The sequence below is a fragment of the Agelaius phoeniceus genome, chromosome 26 (assembly GCF_051311805.1).
Source record: "Agelaius phoeniceus isolate bAgePho1 chromosome 26, bAgePho1.hap1, whole genome shotgun sequence".
Classification (NCBI taxonomy): domain Eukaryota; kingdom Metazoa; phylum Chordata; class Aves; order Passeriformes; family Icteridae; genus Agelaius; species Agelaius phoeniceus.
In genome coordinates this window covers 684,722-702,846 of record NC_135290.1, presented here as the reverse complement: position 1 = coordinate 702,846, position 18,125 = coordinate 684,722, and the positions used below count along the sequence as shown (strand labels likewise).

Sequence of the window (18,125 nt, the reverse complement as noted above, 5' to 3'; positions counted from 1 at the left end):
TAAAACTTTCCCAAATTTAACCCTCCCGCTGCCGCAGGGGCTGCGGCTCCACCCAACTTCGCTCCGGCTTTCAAACCCAGCTGCAAAAAAATTAAATAAAATTTCAATTTTCGAGCCGTTTGAGCTGCGGCCAGCGGGGAGATTTCTCTAAATGCCGACTGATTAAAATAATAATAATTAAAAAATAGCGATTAAATGAACTCAAACGGGCGGGGGGCGCGGTTGGAGCCGGGCGGGATTTTCCGCGTGGGTTCGGTTCCATCCAGGGCCCCCTCGCGTCCCCAGCGGGGCCCGAATTTGCCCAAATCCTCCCCGTTTTCATTTCCAGACGCGTTTTCCGCGAGTTCCTCTCGATGTTTTCGCGACCCCATCGGCCACGGGGATTTTAGGAGCGGTTTTTGCTCACTTTCCGTAGAGTCGTGCTTAAAGAGCGGGTATTTTTAAGATGATGAGGTTCTTTGAGGATAGGGTGGAAGGTGGTAGCTGATTTTATTAGGAAATACTCTTAAAAAAAAAAAAGAAAATTAAAAAAAAAAGAGAAAATGTTGGAAAATTTTTGTTTTCTGTAGCACCAGCCCGGATGTATTTTCCAGAGATGTTTTAATGCTCCAGAATAAAAACCGATTTTAGAACAACGAGCCGCGCTCTGTCTTTGTGTTCCTCGCCCCAAACCCCGGGATTATTCCCGCCGTGGGTTTTCCTCCTTTTGATTTTTGGGTTCAGATCGCCAAAAATCGGCCCAGGAGAAGCGGAGACGATTCCAGGACGATCCCGCTCGGGAGCAGCGAGCGTTTGCTGGGTCCCACCCAAAGTCCCGAATGCTTCCGAATCCAAATTATTGATTTGATCTCGAATCCAAATTCTTGATTTGATCTCGAATCGAAATTCTTGATTTGATCTCGAATCGAAATTCTTGATTTGATCTCGAATCCAAATTCTTGATTTGATCTCGAATCGAAATTATTGATTTGATCCTAAATTCCGGCACCCGAGGCTGGGGCCGCTTTTCCCCCCTTTTCGCGGTTTAATAAATTTTTATTTTTGGAGTTTTCCTCTCTTTATTCCCGCCCCAGCCTGTGTGGAAAAGGCGCAGCGTGGATTTTCTGCCTTTCCTCGCTTTATTCGCCTCTCGCCCACGGAAAAACTTTTCCCGAAAAGATTAAAAAAACCGCAAAAAAACCCCAAAAAGCCCCAAAACCACCCCAAACACCCCAGCCCGTCTCCCCGCTCGGCGTCACCTCGGTTCCTTTTCCAGGGGCGATTCCTGCGATTCCCTCCCGAAATTCCTCTGACCTCGCTCGCGGAGCCCCGCCAGTGCCTGGAGAGCGGTTTTATATTAAAACCCAATTAAAATAATAACAACAACGATTTAAAAGCGCCCGACGAGCCCCGGGTCCCGCTGAGCCCGCAGGAATCGGGGAGCGAGGAGCAGAACCCAGAATCTCCTTCCCGGTAAATTTTAACAAAAATGGGCCGCTCTAAAGGGCAATATTTCACTTCTTAAGGGGGGGAAAAAAGGGGAACAAAACACAAAAACCAAAAATCTCCATTCTTTGGGGCAGCTCTGAAAAGAAAACAAAAGAAGAAGAAAAGAAGAAGAAAAGAAGAAGGAAGATTTTTGAGATTTTTGGAGCTGGCGGAGGGAAGGGAGAGAAAGGGAAGGAACTTGTCATAAAGAAAGGAAAATTCAGCGCAGTGCGCGGCCATAAAAGAATATGACCGCTATAAAACTTTATAGGGTATAAATTTCTGAAGGTTAAGGAACTGAGCGGCTGTAAAGGAAACAGCGCAAGAAAACTTTCAGGAACTCCTAAATTACTGCGAGGAGCGGGAGCGCGGGGAAGCCCCGCGCGGAAAAGCGCTCGGGCTGCTTCCCCTCCTTTCGCTTTATTTTCATTTTATTTTCCTTTTATTTTCTTTTTATTTTCCTTTTATTTTTTTTTTCCTGAGGGAGGGGCAGCTCTAAAAAAAATCAGAATTGGGAGAGGGGGGGAGAAGAAAAAAAAAAAAAGAAAAGCGAAAAGCTTGGGAGGGACTTTCTCTAATTTATTCTTCTCTTGCAGATGCCGTGAAAATCCAGCGCTCGGGACGATTCCCTTTGTTCTTTTTTTTTTTTCCCTTTTTTTTAACCTTTTTTTCTTTCTTTTTTTTTCCCTTTAAAGCCATTCCAGGCCTGCACACAACAAGAACACGGCGCGCACAGAAGGCAGCCCCAGCGCTCGCACACTCCAAGTTCTGGCGAGACGTCTGGGCTGGGGAAGCTCTTTATGGCTTTACAGCCCCGGCCGTGCCCCCCCGCGCCTCCCGGGCAGCAGAATGACCGATTGTTTAGTCTCGGGATTTGAAACAATGGCGCGTTTCAAAAGCGAACCCACTTCGCCTCTTTTTTCTTTTGAAATTTTATTTTTTTATTGCCGCACTTTGAGGAAACTCCAGCGAGGCCAAGAGGCGACAAAACCCCCTCATTCTCGTTTTCCTCCTCTTTCCCTCCCTCTCCTCCTGTCCTTTTTGTGCTTTTCGCGCTGTTTCATCCTCCCAGCGAGGATGAAATTCTTTATTTTGATGTTTTTTCCCCTTTTTTTCGGGGTCTCCCCCCGCCGGGCAGGCTCCGGCTGCAGTTCCGCGCGCGGCCGCGAGGTGGCGCCGTTGCTCCACGCTAGAGGCGCCCCCCGGGCCGAGCGCCCCGGTCCCGTTGGGTGAAAGATTGGGTTCATTATCGCTGCTCTGCCCATTTCATCGCCTACATCTCCTCTTTTTTCCGATCCACGCTAAATTATCTGAGGCTGGCAAGGGGAAAAACACCGCGGCAAAGCGGCGGCGGAGCTGCGGCGAGAGCCGGGGCGCGCATCCCCGCTAAATGTTGGTTGCAAAGGGAATAAAAAAGCGCCGGGTTTTGTTTTCCGCCGCTCTGGAGGTGGGAGGGCAGCTGAAATTACCCCAAGCCCGCAGATTTACGTCGGCGGGGTTGAAAAAAGAGAGAGGCTCGAAGATTTCGGGGGGCCGGGACGATATTTTTCCTCTCGGCCATTAGGATGATCTGCGCTTTCCCCGCTCGATATTTTATGTGTTTTATAATCCCAGCTACCGCAGGACCAAAAAAAATATTAAAAAATAAAATAAAAAATCACCCCAACTCAACCATGCAACCAAACAAGAGCATTTGTTTTGTTCCAGAAGTTGAACCACTCATTTCTGGCGCGGCCGCCCCATCTTTTGGCACTGCTGATGCTCTTCCCTTGAATTCTTCAGAAATATTTTTTTTCTCAATGCCACAAACGAGCAAATGAACCCAAAATGCTCTTAAACCACGGCACATGTAAAGACACCCCCGATGCGGCGGCAATAATGTCAACTTTTAACTCCGCCAGCTCACTTTGATTTTGGCCTTTGATTCCTCAGAATTACGAGGCAAAAAAAAAAATTACTCAGATGTTGTAAATTCTTCCGCTACAAACGGCGGCAATAATTTCAAGATGGGTTTTCTTTCAAATCGGGGATTTTTTCCCCTGACTGAGAATTGCGCCCAAGTTCCACCAGAAACCGCTCCCAAAAAAAAAAATCAGGATTTGGGGTGAGGGCGGAACAATTGCAACCCACGCGCAGCAGCGCAGGGTGGGAAATCTGATTTTAAGAGGCAAAGTTTCGGCATCTCGAGGCTCCGTTTCACGGCCACGACGTGAAATACGAGCGCAAACAGAAATAAATGAGCGAAATGAAGAAAAATCTCGCCCCTGTGCATTGGGCGAGAGGCAGAGCGGAGCAAACTTGAGGTTTAGCGAGGAGAGGATTCGAGGCTCTTTCATTTTTTTATTATTATTATTATTATTTTTTCTTTTCCCTACGAATTCCCAATAAATCTTTCCCTCCGCCGGGTGTTTATAAATTATCCCTCCCCGACACCCACCCCGCGCACTCGCTGCGTTTTCCTTGGAATGGAAACGTTTTCCTTTCATCGGGAGCCGGCTCGGGCGCGGCGATGATTTAGGAGCAGCCGTTGATTCCTGGGCTCTGCTGCGCTCCCGGAGCGCCCGAATCCTCCCTCGTTTGGGCAAAATGTTCCGTTATTCCCATCATTCCCGGCCCCGCTCCCCAATTCCTGCCCCTTTCCCCCTTCCCGAACTTCGGGCCCCAAATCCTCCCGCATTTGGGCAAAATGTTCCATTATTCCCATTATTCCCAGCCCAGCTCCCCAATTCCTGCCCCTTTCCCCCTTCCCAAACTTCGGGCCCCAAATCCTCCCGCATTTGGGCAAAATGTTCCCTCATTCCCGGCCCAGCTCCCCAATTCCTGCCCCTTTCCCCCTTCCCAAACTTCGGGCCCCAAATCCTCCCGCATTTGGGCAAAATGTTCCATTATTTCCATCATTCCCGGCCCCGCTCCCCAATTCCTGCCCCTTTTCCCCTTCCCAAACTTCGGGCCCCAAATCCTCCCGCATTTGGGCAAAATGTTCCATTATTCCCATCATTCCCGGCCCCGCTCCCCAATTCCTGCCCCTTTCCCCCTTCCCAAACTTCGGGCGCGCACGGGAGGAGAAACTTCGGAATTCCCTTCCCTCCGCCCCATTTTCATTTGATTTTTTTTTCCCCCCTGAATATTCCAGCGTCTCCCCTTTGCTTCCAAAGCTCTGTTGACTTCTCCGCACCATTTTCGGGGCTTTTTTTTTCTTTTTTGTTGATGTTTTTATGAAACCCAAACCTGCTCAATGGGCAATAAAAGCGGGGAGGAAAAAGAAAACGTGAACTCGTCTTTGAGAGGGGCGAGCAAAGCTTTAATTATAGCGCTGCAAGTGCTCCGGCAGCAATAATTACCGGGAAAGGCTCTTAGGCTCGGCTGGAATTATCCCTGCACAAAATAAAGGAAGCGGATTTACTTAAATTATTTCTCTGAGGACGCCTTTAAAGTTTTATTCCGTTGCTATCTCGGTTTTCTTTCTTTTTTTCCCCCTCCTCCTTTCTGCCTTCCTTCGCTCCCTGCCTTTCCCCGCTGAGGATTTTTAATTTTTGGTTTGAAACCGAGGTAGAAAAACTGAAATATTTCGACTTTTCCCTCTTTTTTTTAGTGCGGGGGAGGTTGAGTTTTGTCCTCCCAAAATTCAGGTTTCGCCCTCCAGGCGATGGGGAAACAACAGAAACCCAGGCAGGGCAAAGCGGGGAAAAAAAACCAAAAAATGGAGGCGGAAAAGAGAGGCTGGAAAGGGTGGAAAGGATGGAAAGGCTGGAAAAGCTGGAAAAGCTGGAAAAGCTGGAAAACCCAGCTGGGATTGCGGGGGGCTCTGGGGTTCGGAGCGTTATTAACTGAGGAACGCCTGGGTAATATTTGCTGAGTGCGAGAAATGAATTTCCAAATCTACCCCCTGTGTGTTCCGGCGCTGCGAAATTGCAGCGCTGGCATCCGAGGGGCAACTCCGGCTCCGCTGCTACCAAACGCCAATAAAAGAGAAAATTTCTACGCTCTCCCCTCTGTCCCCACAGCCCCCGGGTTTTGCCCTGGGAAGGAGGGGGGGAAAATGAAATTAAAAAAAAAAAAAAAAGAAATAAATAAAAAAGAATGAAATAAATGAAATAGAATGAAAGGAAAAAAGAATGAAATGAAAGAAATGAAATGAAAAAGAATGAAATAAAAGAAATGAAATGAAAGAAATGAAATGAAAAAGAATGAAATGAAAAAGAATGGAATGAAATAATGAAATAAATAAAAAAGAATGAAATGAAAGAAATGAAATATAAAAGAATGAAGTGAAAAAATGAAGTAAATAAAAAAGAATGAAAGAAAAAAAATTAAATAAAAGAATGAAATATAAAAGAACGAAGTGGAAAAAATGAAATAAATAAAAATGAAATAAATAAAAATGAAATAAATAAAAAGGAAATAAATAAAAATAAAATGAAAAATAATGAAATAAAAAAGTGAAATAAATAAAAATGAAATGAAATAAAAAATAATGAAATAAAAAAGAATGAAATTTTAAAAAATGAAATAAAGAAGAATGAGATGGAGGATGATGAAATGAAGGAGTGGAAGTTGTGGGGGCGCGGAGGGGTCGCAGGGGAGGGGGCGACCGGAGCCCCAGATTTGGAGTTTTGAGCCAGCCCCGAGCGCGTCTCCAGCGAGGAGGAGGAGGAGGAGGAGGAGGAGGAGGAGGAGGAGGAGGAGGCGGCAGCGAAGCCGAGGCCGGAGATGAAAAACGGCGCTGATTTCAATTCAAGCCCGGCAGCTCCGCGGCCGCGCAAGGCTGCGCTGCGCAGCGCGGGGTTTATGGCGCGGGAGGAGCGCACTCGTAAAAGCCGAGCGGCTTTTATGGAGTGCGGCATAAACAACAACAACGGCCCCGCTTTATGGCGCTTGATCGTTTGTTAAGCAGTTTACGGCCCTTTTTTGGGGCTATTACCGACGCAATTCCCCTCGTGCGAGAGTTAAACCTTTATCAATAATAAGGAAATTGATCATTAAAATGTTAAATATGACTACCTCGTTTGTTTTAAAATATGTTTAGGATAAGAAGCTGTATGATTTGATAACTTGTATTAAAATACCAATTACATTTATAGGACCTTTTAAAACCGGTAGCAATTAAATCGTGTTCTTTTACAGTTTTCCAAAGCGACCCTGACATTTCAAAAGGCTCAAACTGCCTCGTTAAAATTTCCAAATTAACGACTGCGAGCGCTCCTCTTTAATTTTCCAGCACTCCCCAAAAATCAATCTTTGGGGTGGTCCGGGCGCGTGATTTGTCGCGAGGCGAGCGATATCTCATTAATGGGGGTAGTTAAACATATTTAATCCGTATATTCACCCCACCTCCTTCTCCCTTCCCCTCTCCCTCCCTCTCCCTCGCCCGCTCCCCCTCGCTCGCTTTTTCCTCCTTTATTCTCCCACACTCTTCCTTTCACAATCATGCGGTGCGGAGTCCGTGTGGAGCAGGGAGAAGCCAATAGGATGAGGTTTCGGTAATAGATGCAAATGATCATGAAAAGACACTGCAAAATATGAAACAACTCATTTGCGCCGAAGTAAATCACTGAAAACTGTTTATGAACTGGCATCTCTTCTTGGAAATGTAAAGCGAGAACTCTTTAAGTGGCGATTTTTTTTTTTTTTTTTTTTTTTTTAGGGGTGGGGGGGGAGGAAAGAATTCAATATCATGCAGGCTTAGAGTTTTGATTATATCCTCCTTTTATATTCCTGGAAATCACAAACTGTCGTTGCTTAGCATCTTAGCGCTTTCTTTTTTTGCTAATAGATTCTCGCGCTCTGGTTTGTTTGTTGTGGGGGCGATTATTTTTTTTTTTAATATTTTTTGGTGATTTTTTTTTAATTTTTTTTTGATTCTTTCTCTCTCTCCGCCCGCTCAGAAAAAAAAAAGGACGAGAAAAAAAATATAACTAGAGTTTGGTTTTTTTTTTTTTTTGGCTAATAGATTCTCGTGGTCTGGTTTGTCGTGGGGGTGATTTTTTTTAAAAAATATATTTTTAATTTTTTTTTTTTCTCCGCCTGCTCAACAACAACAACAAAAAAACAAAAAAAGAAAGAAAGGAAGAAGGAGGGAAAACAAAAAAAAACCAAAAAAACAAAAAAAAAAAAAAAAAACAAAAAAAAAAACAAGAACAACGCGCAATTGAAATTAAAATGAGCTCCTATTTTGTCAACTCACTCTTCTCCAAATACAAAACCGGCGACTCCCTGCGCCCCAATTACTATGACTGTGGCTTCGCGCAGGATCTGGGGGGCAGACCCACCGTGGTGTACGGCCCCGGCGCGGGGGGCACCTTCCAGCCCCCGCCGCAGCTCCAGGACTTCTACCACGGCGCCTCTTCGCTCTCGGGCTCCCCGTACCAGCAGAGCCCGTGCGCCGCCGTGCCGTGCCATGGCGAGCCGGGCAACTTCTACGGCTACGAGCCCCTGCAGCGGCAGAGCCTGTTCGGGCCGCAGGAGCCCGAGCTGGTGCAGTACGCGGACTGCAAACTGGCCGGCGGCCTCGCCGAGGAGGCGGAGAGCTCGGAGCAGAGCCCTTCTCCCACCCAGCTCTTCCCCTGGATGCGGCCGCAAGGTGAGCCCCCAGCTCCCCTCCCGCCCCTCCAGTTTATCTCATTTTTGTTGGTGTATTTTGCTTTTCTCTCCGTTCCCCGTCCTTTCTTTGGGCTGCCTTTCTCTTTTATTCCGTGTTTTACTGCTTGATGGGGGTAAACTTTTGCACTTGTGAATTGCTTTATAGTTTAATTACCCTGAAGGAGACCTTTTCTTCTGGGGGCTGAGCGAGCCGGGCTTTCTGTGGGAGGAAGCGTCCTTAAAGTTTATGGCACTTTTATAGCCTTCAAAAGCCCCCTCGTTTCTGGTCGCCGCTCGCCGCGGGCTCTCGGCCGTGCTGCCGCCCCTCTCCGGGCTGCAGATCTGGAATTGTTGGAATTTTTGGGGTTTTTTTTTGGGGGCGGCCGGGGGTGAGAATCGGTGCGCAAAGCGCAGCCCCAGCCGCGCTGCCGGGGTGGGCTGAGCGTGACCCCGTCCCTTCCCCTCCTCTCCCTTTCCCTCCTTCCCTTCCCTTCCCCGAGCGCCATCTCCCCCCTGGAACTCGGAATTCCCTCTCCCGGCGCTGCCGCCGCCTCTGCCCGAGCCTGGTTTATGTTTTTCTCAAGCTCCTTCTCTCGTTCCCCCCCTTCTCCCACCCCAACCTTTGCCATCCCCCAGCAGCCGCCGGACGCAGGAGGGGGAGGCAAACCTACAGCCGCTACCAGACGCTGGAGCTGGAGAAGGAATTTCTATTTAATCCCTACCTGACCCGCAAACGGAGGATCGAGGTCTCGCATGCCCTGGGATTGACAGAGAGGCAGGTCAAAATCTGGTTCCAGAACAGGAGGATGAAGTGGAAAAAGGAGAACAACAAAGACAAGTTTCCCAGCAGCAAATGCGAGCAGGAGGAACTGGAAAAGCAGAAAATGGAAAGGGCCCAGGAGGTGGACGAGGAAGGGGAAGCACAGAAGGCGGACAAGAAGTAAAGGGGTTTTTTGAGGACTGAAAGGCGAGCGCGGCTGGGCTGGAGGAGCCCCCGAGCCCCCCGTTCATGGCAGTTGGTGTGAGGGAGGGCTGGGGACACACACACACAAACAACAAACCAGAAAAACAAAGCGTAGAAAAGAGAAAAGGGGGAAATAAAAACCCCAAAAAAAAAAAAAAAAAAAAAGAAAAAAAAAAGAGAAAAAAAAAGAGAAAACCCACAAAAAAAAAAAAAAAAACAACCCCAACCCCGACCCCTTTTATTGCTGTCAAACAATAAAAACAAAATCGCTGCGAGCAGCGCCTCGCCCGCGCCCCGCGTACAATGAGCGGCAGGCGGGAGGCACCGGGAGCCCTCGGCTGCCTTTGGCCAGTTATTAACTAGCGGTAGTGGAACGCAATAGCTTCTGTAAAACATGACTGTGAAATAAATCCCCGCTCTCTCCCTCTCCCTCTCTCTCTGTCCTTCTCTCTGTCTCTCTCTCCTTTCCGGGGGCCTGGCGGGTGGGTTGGTTGCCATAGCTTTCAGCGCTAGACGAGTTATGTGATATTACATTCGTGCACTTTTTTTTTATTACCTTTTTTTTTATTTTTTTAATTTTAACTTCAATTGGAGTTGATTTCCCAGCCCTGCTTTTTGTTGTGGTTTATCTGTATGTACTGGAGGTAGCTATCGAGACAAACATCCCAACAACATGAAACTGCCTATTTATGCTATAGTTATCTCTCTCCTTCTCTCTCCTCTTCTTTGCCTTGGTTAGGGTGGGTTTTTTTTTCCTTTTTTTTTTCCAATTTTTCAATGTCTCTTCCATAAGAAAAAAAAAAAAGGGAAAAAAAAAGCAAAAAAAAAAAGCGTTTTTCTCTCCTTTAGTTAGCATGCGCACAGTGAAGCAAGTTGTAAAGTGATCTTTAGGTTAACTGTGAAAAAGAATGTATACTGTATACGTGAATTACTTTATTGGGGGAACTAATGCTATATTTTGTTGTTCTTTCACCACTTTGTTCTATTGTCTAAACCTGGAAGCGGCGGAAGAAAAGTTACAATAAAGTTTACAAGCGAGCATTCCCTGACCTCGTTCCTTTCGCCCCGCTCCGCTTCCTCCCCGCTCCGCTCGCACAGAAAGGAAATAAAAACACCCCAAAATTTGTGCGCGGACAAAAAGGCGAAAGCTCGGCCGGGCAGGGCTGGGGCCGGCAGGGGAAGGGCCCGGGGAGCTCCTGCTCCTCTTCCTCCTCTTCCTCCCCTTCCTCCCGGCTGCTGGCAGCTCCTGGACGCCCCCGCTGCAGGTAACCTCCCGTCAATTCGCGGAGGGGTTTTCTTTTTGGGGAGGGGGATTTTTGGTGGCTTTTTTGTGGGTTTTTTTGTGGCTTTTTTTCCCTTTTCTGCTGCGGCCGCCCTCCCCCGGGGCGCTCCTGGGGCCGCATTGTGAGGAGCGCAGCTGAGCCGGGGATGCTCGTAACCTTGGGGAAGGGGAGAGCAGCGCCGAGCCCGCACCATTGTCTGCTTTTCCTGCCTCGCTCGGTGCCTCCCCGCGCCCCCAGCCCAGCCCAGCCCAGCCCAGCCCAGCCGGGGCCGCCGCCTCCTCGCCCAGAATTAAAAAAAAAATAAAAATATTTAAAATAAGAGGGAGATCTTTGGGTTCGGGCGGTTTGCGCGCCTGTCCTGCAGGAATTGAGGCGGGGGCAGCCGGAGGAAGCGCAGACACGCGGAACGAGCCGTCCCAGCGCTCTCGATTCCCTTCATTTCCCCCGACAAGAGCAGCGGATGCCGGCTCGGTGCGCGGCCCCCAGCCCGCGGCGCTGGAATAAATCAGCTCTGGAGCTGAATGGCGTTTGGGGGGCGGATAAAAAAAGGGACGCCTGGAAGTATTGGGGATCAATGAGACATTTGTCTTTTTTTTTTAATTTTTTTTTTTTTGGGGGGGGGGCGAGGGTCGGGGGGCGAGGGGAGGGAGGGAATTATGGACGAGTCCGCAGAAAAAGAGAAAAAAAAAGAGAAAAAGTAGCTCCGAGCCGAGGGAATGGTGCGAAATTGAGACGGGATCAATAAAGGGATAAATAGAACTCCCTTCCCTTTCCTCCAGCAGAGAGAGACCGAGAGAGCCTCGCTGCTTTGGCAGCACAACGTGCTTGTAACCCCCTCCCCTTTCCCGTGTATTTTCTTTTTTTTTTCATTTTTTCCCCCCTCTTTCTCCCTCGCTCCGAGCCGCAAACTGATTACAGGTTGCTTATCGACTCCAGCACGATTTCACCCCTTCCAGCGGCGATCGCGCGGGGTTTTATAGGGCATCAATTATTTATCGTATTTTATAAACCCAGCCGCACAGTCCCGTGCCCCCGAGGAGGGGGCGGCCGGCGATTGGCGCCGCAGCGGCCACGTGCCCGCGCGTCACCGGGGCCGGGAGGAAAAAGGCTCCTTTTTGGTGTAAATCTGGACTCTAATTCCGTAATATATCACGGTACCTCGTAAAACCGACACTAAAACGTCCCGACCTACAAATCACCCGGCCAAATTATGAGTTCATTGTATTATGCGAACGCTTTATTTTCTAAATATCAAGCCGCAAGTTCGGTTTTCCCATCCGGAGTCTTCCCCGAGCAAACTTCTTGCGCTTTCGCCTCCAACAGCCAACGCGCGGGCTATGGGGCCGCATCCACGCCTCCCTTCGCCGCCTCCATGCCCGGCCTCTACTCCGGGGGCAGCTCCGTGCACCCGCAGCCCCCCAGCGTGTACCCCTCGGGCTACGGGCTGGAGCCCGGCTCCTTCAACATGCACTGCTCGCCCTTCGAGCAGAGCCTGCCCGTGATGTGCCCGCCGGACGCCTCCAAGCAGAGCTGCGGCAAAGCGGAGCAGAGGGACCCGGAGCTGCCCGGCGACAGCAACTTCCGAATCTACCCCTGGATGAGGAGCACAGGTAGGGCCGGGGCTCGCTGAGGAGGGGGAGGACCCCGAGAGGGCTTTGGGGGTGGGGGGAGTGTGAATTATTCGCTGGAGGAGGAGGAGGAGGAGGGTGGTGGGGGTGGGTGGGTGGGGGGGTCGTCCCCAGCTCCTTTCGTGACGTTTCACTCTCGGAAAGGGGGGGGGGGCAGGGCCGCACCCCCCACCCCCCTCCTGTGCTGGCCCCCCCCGCCCCAAAGCCGCGCTCAGCCGTGAATATTCATGGGGGCTGCGTCTGTTTGTCTGTTTGTCTGCGGACGGACAGACGGAGCCGCAGCGGCCATGGCCAGCCCCTCCTGCTGCCGCTGCCGTGCGCGCCAGGCCGGGGCCGTGCGGACGGACAGAGGGACTCGGGGGCCAAGCTCCGCACGGGGGGCGCTCTGAGCGCTCGGCGCGCTTCACTCGGGGCGGCCGGGAGCCCCTGGAGGTGTCCCGGGCAGCAGAGCAGCGCCTCAATCCCCGCTCCCCCGTGAGCAGCGCCTCAATCCCCGCTCCCCTGTGAGCAGCGCCTCAATCCCCGCTCCCCTGTGAGCAGCGCCTCAATCCCCGCTCCCCTGTGAGCAGCGCCTCAATCCCCGCTCCGCCTGAGCAGAGCCTCAATCCCCGCTCCCCTGTGAGCAGAGCCTCAATCCCCGCTCCGCCGTGAGCAGCGCCTCAATCCCCGCTCCCCTGTGAGCAGCGCCTCAATCCCCACTCCGCCGTGAGCAGCGCCTCAATCCCCGCTCCCCTGTGAGCAGCGCCTCAATCCCCGCTCCGCCCTGAGCAGCGCCTCAATTCCCGCTCCCTTGTGAGCAGAGCCTCAATCCCCGCTCCGCCCTGAGCAGAGCCTCAATCCCCGCTCCCCTGTGAGCAGAGCCTCAATCCCCGTTCCCCCGTGAGCAGCGCCTCAATCCCCGCTCCCCTGTGAGCAGCGCCTCAATCCCCGCTCCCCCGTGAGCAGCGCCTCAATCCCCGCTCCGCCCTGAGCAGCGCCTCAATCCCCGCTCCCCTGTGAGCAGCGCCTCAATCCCCGCTCCGCCCTGAGCAGCGCCTCAATCCCCGCTCCCCTGTGAGCAGAGCCTCAATCCCCGCTCCGCCGTGAGCAGAGCCTCAATCCCCGCTCCCCTGTGAGCAGCGCCTCAATCCCCGCTCCGCCGTGAGCAGAGCCTCAATCCCCGCTCCGCCCTGAGCAGCGCCTCAATCCCCGCTCCGCCCTGAGCAGCGCCTCAATCCCGCTCCGCCGTGAGCGGCGCCTCAATCCCCGCTCCCCTGTGAGCAGAGCCTCAATCCCCGCTCCCCTGTGAGCAGAGCCTCAATCCCCGCTCCCCTGTGAGCAGAGCCTCAATCCCCGCTCCCCTGTGAGCGGAGTCTCAATCCCCGCTTTGCCCTGAGCGGAGCCTCAATCCCCGCTCCCCTGTGAGCAGCGCCTCAATCCCCGCTCCGCCGTGAAAACCCCGAGCGGTGACAGCCCGGCCAGGAGCGGGACGGACAGAGGGATGGAGGGACAGAGGGATGGATGGATGGATGGATGGATGGATGGATGGATGGATGGATGGATGGATGGATGGATGGATGGATGGATGGATGGATGGATAGATGGATAGATGGATGGATGGATGGAGGGATGGGTGGATAGATGGACGGATGGATGTCGGATAAAGAGGGACGCGTTCTGCCCCCAAAGCCCCGTGGAAATCCCTTAAATCCCTTTTGGAGCTGGGGAGGCTCCAGGGGCGGCCCCGCGCCCGTCCCGACCCTCGGGAGCCTCCGGTGCCCCGCGTGCTCCGGCTCGGGGCGTTACCGTCAATTAACGATTCATAAATATCCCTTTCATTAATTACTATCCCTTTCATTAATTACTATCCCTTTCATTAATTACTATCCCTTTCATTAATTAATGTCCGTTTGCCCCGCGCGGGAGGGGCCCGGCGCGGCCCCGCTGCCCCCGGAGCGCCCCGGGCCCGGGCAGGGCGCTCCCCCCGGCTGGCACGGCCCGTTCTGTGCCCAACGTCACTGCCGGGCCCGTCACGGTGTCCGTGGGCACTCATGGGGCCGGTCAGGGTCTCCATGGTCACTCATGGGACTGGTCAGGGTGTCCATGGTCACTCCCGGGCCGGTCATGGTGTCCGTGGGCACTCATGGGACCGGTCAGGGTCTCCATGGTCACTCATGGGACCGGTCAGGGTCTCCATGGTCACTAATGGGGTGGTCACAGTTTCCGTGGGCACTCATGGGGTGGTCACAGTGTCTGTGGTCACTCATGGGCTGGTCATGGTGTCTGTGGTCACTCATGGGGTCGCTCAGGGTCTCCATTGTCATTCATGGGCTGGTCACAGTGTCTGTGGTCACTCATGGGTCTATCACAGTGTCAGTGGTCACTCCTCGGGCTGGTCACAGTGTCCGTGGTCACCCTCGGCTGGTCATGGTGTCTGTGGTCACTCATGGGGCTGATCAGGGTCTCCATGGTCACTCATGGGGCTGGTCACAATGTCCGTGGTCACTCATGGGGCTCGTCACGATGTGAGTGGTCACTCATGGGGCCGGTCATGGTGCCTGCTGTCACTCCTGGGGTTGGTCACTGTGTCCGCGGTCACAGTGTCCATGGTCACTCATTGGGCCGGTCACGGTGTCCGTGGTCACTCCTGGGGCCGGTCTCTCTGTCCACAGTCACTCGTGGATCCGGTCATGGTGTCCATGGTCCCTCCTGGTGTCGGTCACGGTGTCCACAGTCACTCATGGGGTGGTCACAGTGTCCGTGGTCACTCTTAGGTCCGGTCACTGTGTCTCTGGTCCCTCCTGGGTCCGGTCACTCTGTCCACAGTCACTCGTGGGTCTGGTCACGGTGTCCGTGGTCACTCCTGGGGCCGGTCACAGTGTCCGTGGTCACTCATGGGACCGGTCATTCTGTCCGTGGTCACTCGTGGGTCCGGTCACAGTGTCCGTGGTCACTCGTGGGTCCGGTCACGGTGTCCGTGGTCACTCGTGGGTCCGGTCGCTGTGTCCGGGATGCCCCTGGGATGCCCAGAAGGGGTCCCAGGGGTCCCGCCTGGGAGCAGCACGGGTGGGACACGAGGCGTGGGCTCCTTTTCCCCCCGCAGCTCCCGAGCACCATCCCCGCTCCGCGGCGGCGGAAAATCCGCGGCGGGGCCGCCGGGGGCCGGGGCAGGGCGGTTCGGGCAGGCAGGAGCTCCCCTCGCTCCTATTCGGTGCTCACCTCTTCCCGTTACCTGCTCCATCACTCACCCGCTTTTACAGTTGATTTATCAAAGCCCAAATATTTCTGCTCGTAAACACTTCATCCGCGCTTTTATCCGCTTCAGATTTAAGGAGCCCCCGCCTCTCTCACTCCTCTGTCAGCTCCGAGGAGCAGCACTGGAGAGGCTTTGGAGACAAACAGCAAACCTCAAAATAAAACCCCCCCCAAAAAAAACAGGATGTTCTGGGATCAGCTGAGCCTAAAAGCAGAAAATCTCCAAAATTTCCTCTTGGGGTGTAAAAAAACGGGGGGTGCCGCCCTCGCGGCCCCCCCTTCCCCGCCGCTGCCGGTGGCCGGGCCGCGATGCCGCTGCTGGAACTCTGGAATTCCGGAATTCCATCCCCGGGCAGGGATGGAGCTGTCATCCCCATTCAGCCTTTATGGCTCTCGCTCCTCAGCGGATTTTACAGCCCCGCATTCCACGACCTGCACAGTTTTACTTTACAGCTTAGCCAGGCCTATTTTCCCCTTTTTATTTTTCCTTTTTTTTTTTTTTTTTTTTCCTTTTCCTTTTCATGCCCGGATCTTTTATTGTTAAACAAGAAAAACACAAAAAAGGAAAAGGGAAAAAAAAAAAGAAAAACCCGGTTGAGTTTTGTGGGGGAAAGGGGAGAAGAAGCAGAAGAAGCGGAGCGCGGGGGCCGCTGCCCGGGGGAAGAGCGCGTTCCGGGCAGAGTTTACACGCCGCGATCACAAACACCAGATTGTAGAATAATTCCGCATCAGGAATCCAGGAAATGTCGGGTGGAGGGGAAAATCAGGAGCTGGGCCCTTTCCAAGGCAGCGGGGCCGGCGGCCAGGGCGGGCCGGGAGCGGAGGCTCTGCCCAGCCTCGCACCCCAAAAAAGAGCGGCCTGGGCGGGGAGAAACCCCCCAAAAAGTGCCCGAAACTCCCAAAAACATCCCCCGGAATGACTGAAAGCAGCTCGCACCTTCCGGGGGGATCAGGGGCAGAACAAACGCCGGGATTTGCGGGGATGAGGGGCAGAACAAACACCGGGATTTGCGGGGATCAGGGGCAGAACAAACGCCGGGATTTGCGGGGATGAGGGGCAGAACAAACACCGAGATTTGAGGGGATCAGGGGCAGAACAAACACCGGGATTTGCGGGGATGAGGGGCAGAACAAAGACCGGGATTTGCGGGGATCAGGGGCAGAACAAACACCGGGATTTGAGGGGATGAGGGGCAGAACAAACACCGGGATTTGCGGGCATGAGGGGCAGAACAAACACCGGGATTTGCGGGGATCAGGGGCAGAACAAACACCGGGATTTGCGGGCATGAGGGGCAGAACAAACACCGGGATTTGCGGGGATGAGGGGCAGAACAAACACCGGGATTTGCGGGGATGAGGGGCAGAACAAAGACCGGGATTTGCGGGGATGAGGGGCAGAACAAACGCCGGGATTTGCGGGGATCAGGGGCAGAACAAACACCGGGATTTGAGGGGATGAGGGGCAGAACAAACACCGGGATTTGAGGGGATCAGGGGCAGAACAAACACCGGGATTTGCGGGGATGTGGGGCAGAACAAACACCGGGATTTGCGGGGGCAGCCGCGGTCCCCCCCTGTTTCTCCCTCTCCTCTCCCTGCCCGGCTGCTCCCGCACCCATTTCCCTCCAAACCACCCCAAATTCCCGGGCTCTGCATGGAAACCGAGGCGGGAACGGGAGCCTGGGAGGGCAGGGAACTTTGTGAACTCTGTTCTTGGCTCCGAGGCTGCACCGAGGTGGAGGGAAATTAAATTTGGGGCGTTTGGGGGCTGGGGAAAACCTCGAGCAGCAGGAAAAAAATTTAAAAAACCCCTCAAATTAAATTTGGGGCGTTTGGGGGGTGGGGAAAACCTCGAGCAGCAGGAAAAAAAATTTAAAAAAAAACCCTCAAAATAAATTTGGGGCGTTGCAAAGGTGGGGAAAACCTCGAGCAGTAGGAAAAAATTTTTTTAAAAAACCCTCAAATTAAATTTGGGGCGTTGCAAAGGTGGGGAAAGCCGCGAGCAGCAGGAGAAAAAATTTAAAAAAAACCCCTCAAATTAAATTTGGGGGGTGGGGAAAGCCGCGAGCAGCAGGAAAAAAAAATTTTAAAAAACCCTCAAATTAAATTTGGGGCGTTTGGGGGGAGCTGAAAAGGCGGGCAAAGCCTCGAACAGCCGGAAAAGAATTTTAAAAAAACCCTCAAATTAAATTTGGGGCGTTTGGGGGGGCTGAAAAGGCGGGGAAAGCCTCGAACAGCAGGGAAAATAATTCAAAAACCCCTCAAAATTAAAGGAAATTTTGGCCCAGGTTGTGATTTTGGGTGGCACAGCAGAGGAGCAATTTCGGGGCTGTGCAAAAACAACCCAAAAAACCAACACCAAAACAAAAACCCCCAATGAAATCGGCCCCGAAACGGCCCGGGCTGACCCAAATGTGCGTTTTTCCGGCAGGGACGGACAGAAAGCGCGGCCGACAGACGTACACGCGCTACCAGACGCTGGAGCTGGAGAAGGAATTTCACTACAACCGCTACCTGACCCGGCGGCGCCGCATCGAGATCGCCCACGCGCTGTGCCTGAGCGAGCGCCAGATCAAAATCTGGTTCCAGAACCGCCGCATGAAGTGGAAAAAGGAGAACAAAAGCGCCTGCCCCGGCTCCGCAGCGCAGGAAAAGGCAGAGGCCGAGGAGGATGAGGAGGAGTGAGGCGGATGGAGGAAGAGAGAGGGAAAAATGGGGGGAAAAAAAAGGGGGGGAAACGGCAAAAAACGGCATTAAAAATGGACTATGGATACAAAGAAATGAGGAACGCGTCGATGTTGAAGCCCTAGGAGCGATACCTTGCGTTTGATGACACTGAGGAATAAATACTACCTATATTAGAGCCTCTTTTTTTTTTGGTTTTATTTTTAATTTTTTGCTTTTTGTACGATAGAATATCTACCTATTCAATGTGGCTTTAGAGTCGCGATAGGCACATTTCCCCCG

At 52.5% G+C, this 18,125-nt stretch overlaps 2 protein-coding genes across 3 annotated transcripts; both read left to right on the top strand.

The window, feature by feature from the left end:
- The first annotated feature begins 7,626 nt into the window (after positions 1-7,626).
- On the top strand, positions 7,627-8,990 carry HOXB8 (homeobox B8). Of its 2 annotated transcripts, none has more exons than XM_077190857.1 (2): positions 7,627-8,047; positions 8,686-8,990. In XM_077190857.1, the coding sequence occupies exons 1-2, from the start codon at positions 7,627-7,629 to the stop codon at positions 8,988-8,990; spliced, it is 726 nt and encodes a 241-aa protein (XP_077046972.1). The 2 variants fall into 2 exon arrangements, with proteins under 2 accessions (XP_077046972.1, XP_054509788.1); XM_054653813.1 differs by having other exon boundaries at positions 8,683-8,990.
- Positions 8,991-11,503: 2,513 nt separating this feature from the next.
- HOXB7 (homeobox B7) lies at positions 11,504-17,843 on the top strand. The gene is made up of 2 exons (XM_054653815.2): positions 11,504-11,903; positions 17,590-17,843. The coding sequence occupies exons 1-2, from the start codon at positions 11,504-11,506 to the stop codon at positions 17,841-17,843; spliced, it is 654 nt and encodes a 217-aa protein (XP_054509790.2).
- Positions 17,844-18,125: the final 282 nt, after the last annotated feature.

What these genes read in the sequence shown, in the direction of transcription:
- HOXB8 (XM_054653813.1), top strand. Translation starts at nt 7,627, where the DNA reads ATGAGCTCCTATTTTGTCAACTCACTCTTCTCCAAATACAAAACCGGC. An exon ending in CCCCTGGATGCGGCCGCAAG is followed by an intron (nt 8,048 to 8,682) that starts GTGAGCCCCCAG and finishes GCCATCCCCCAG; the next exon opens with CAGCCGCCGGACGCAGGAGG.
- HOXB7 (XM_054653815.2), top strand. Translation starts at nt 11,504, where the DNA reads ATGAGTTCATTGTATTATGCGAACGCTTTATTTTCTAAATATCAAGCC. An exon ending in CCCCTGGATGAGGAGCACAG is followed by an intron (nt 11,904 to 17,589) that starts GTAGGGCCGGGG and finishes TTTTTCCGGCAG; the next exon opens with GGACGGACAGAAAGCGCGGC.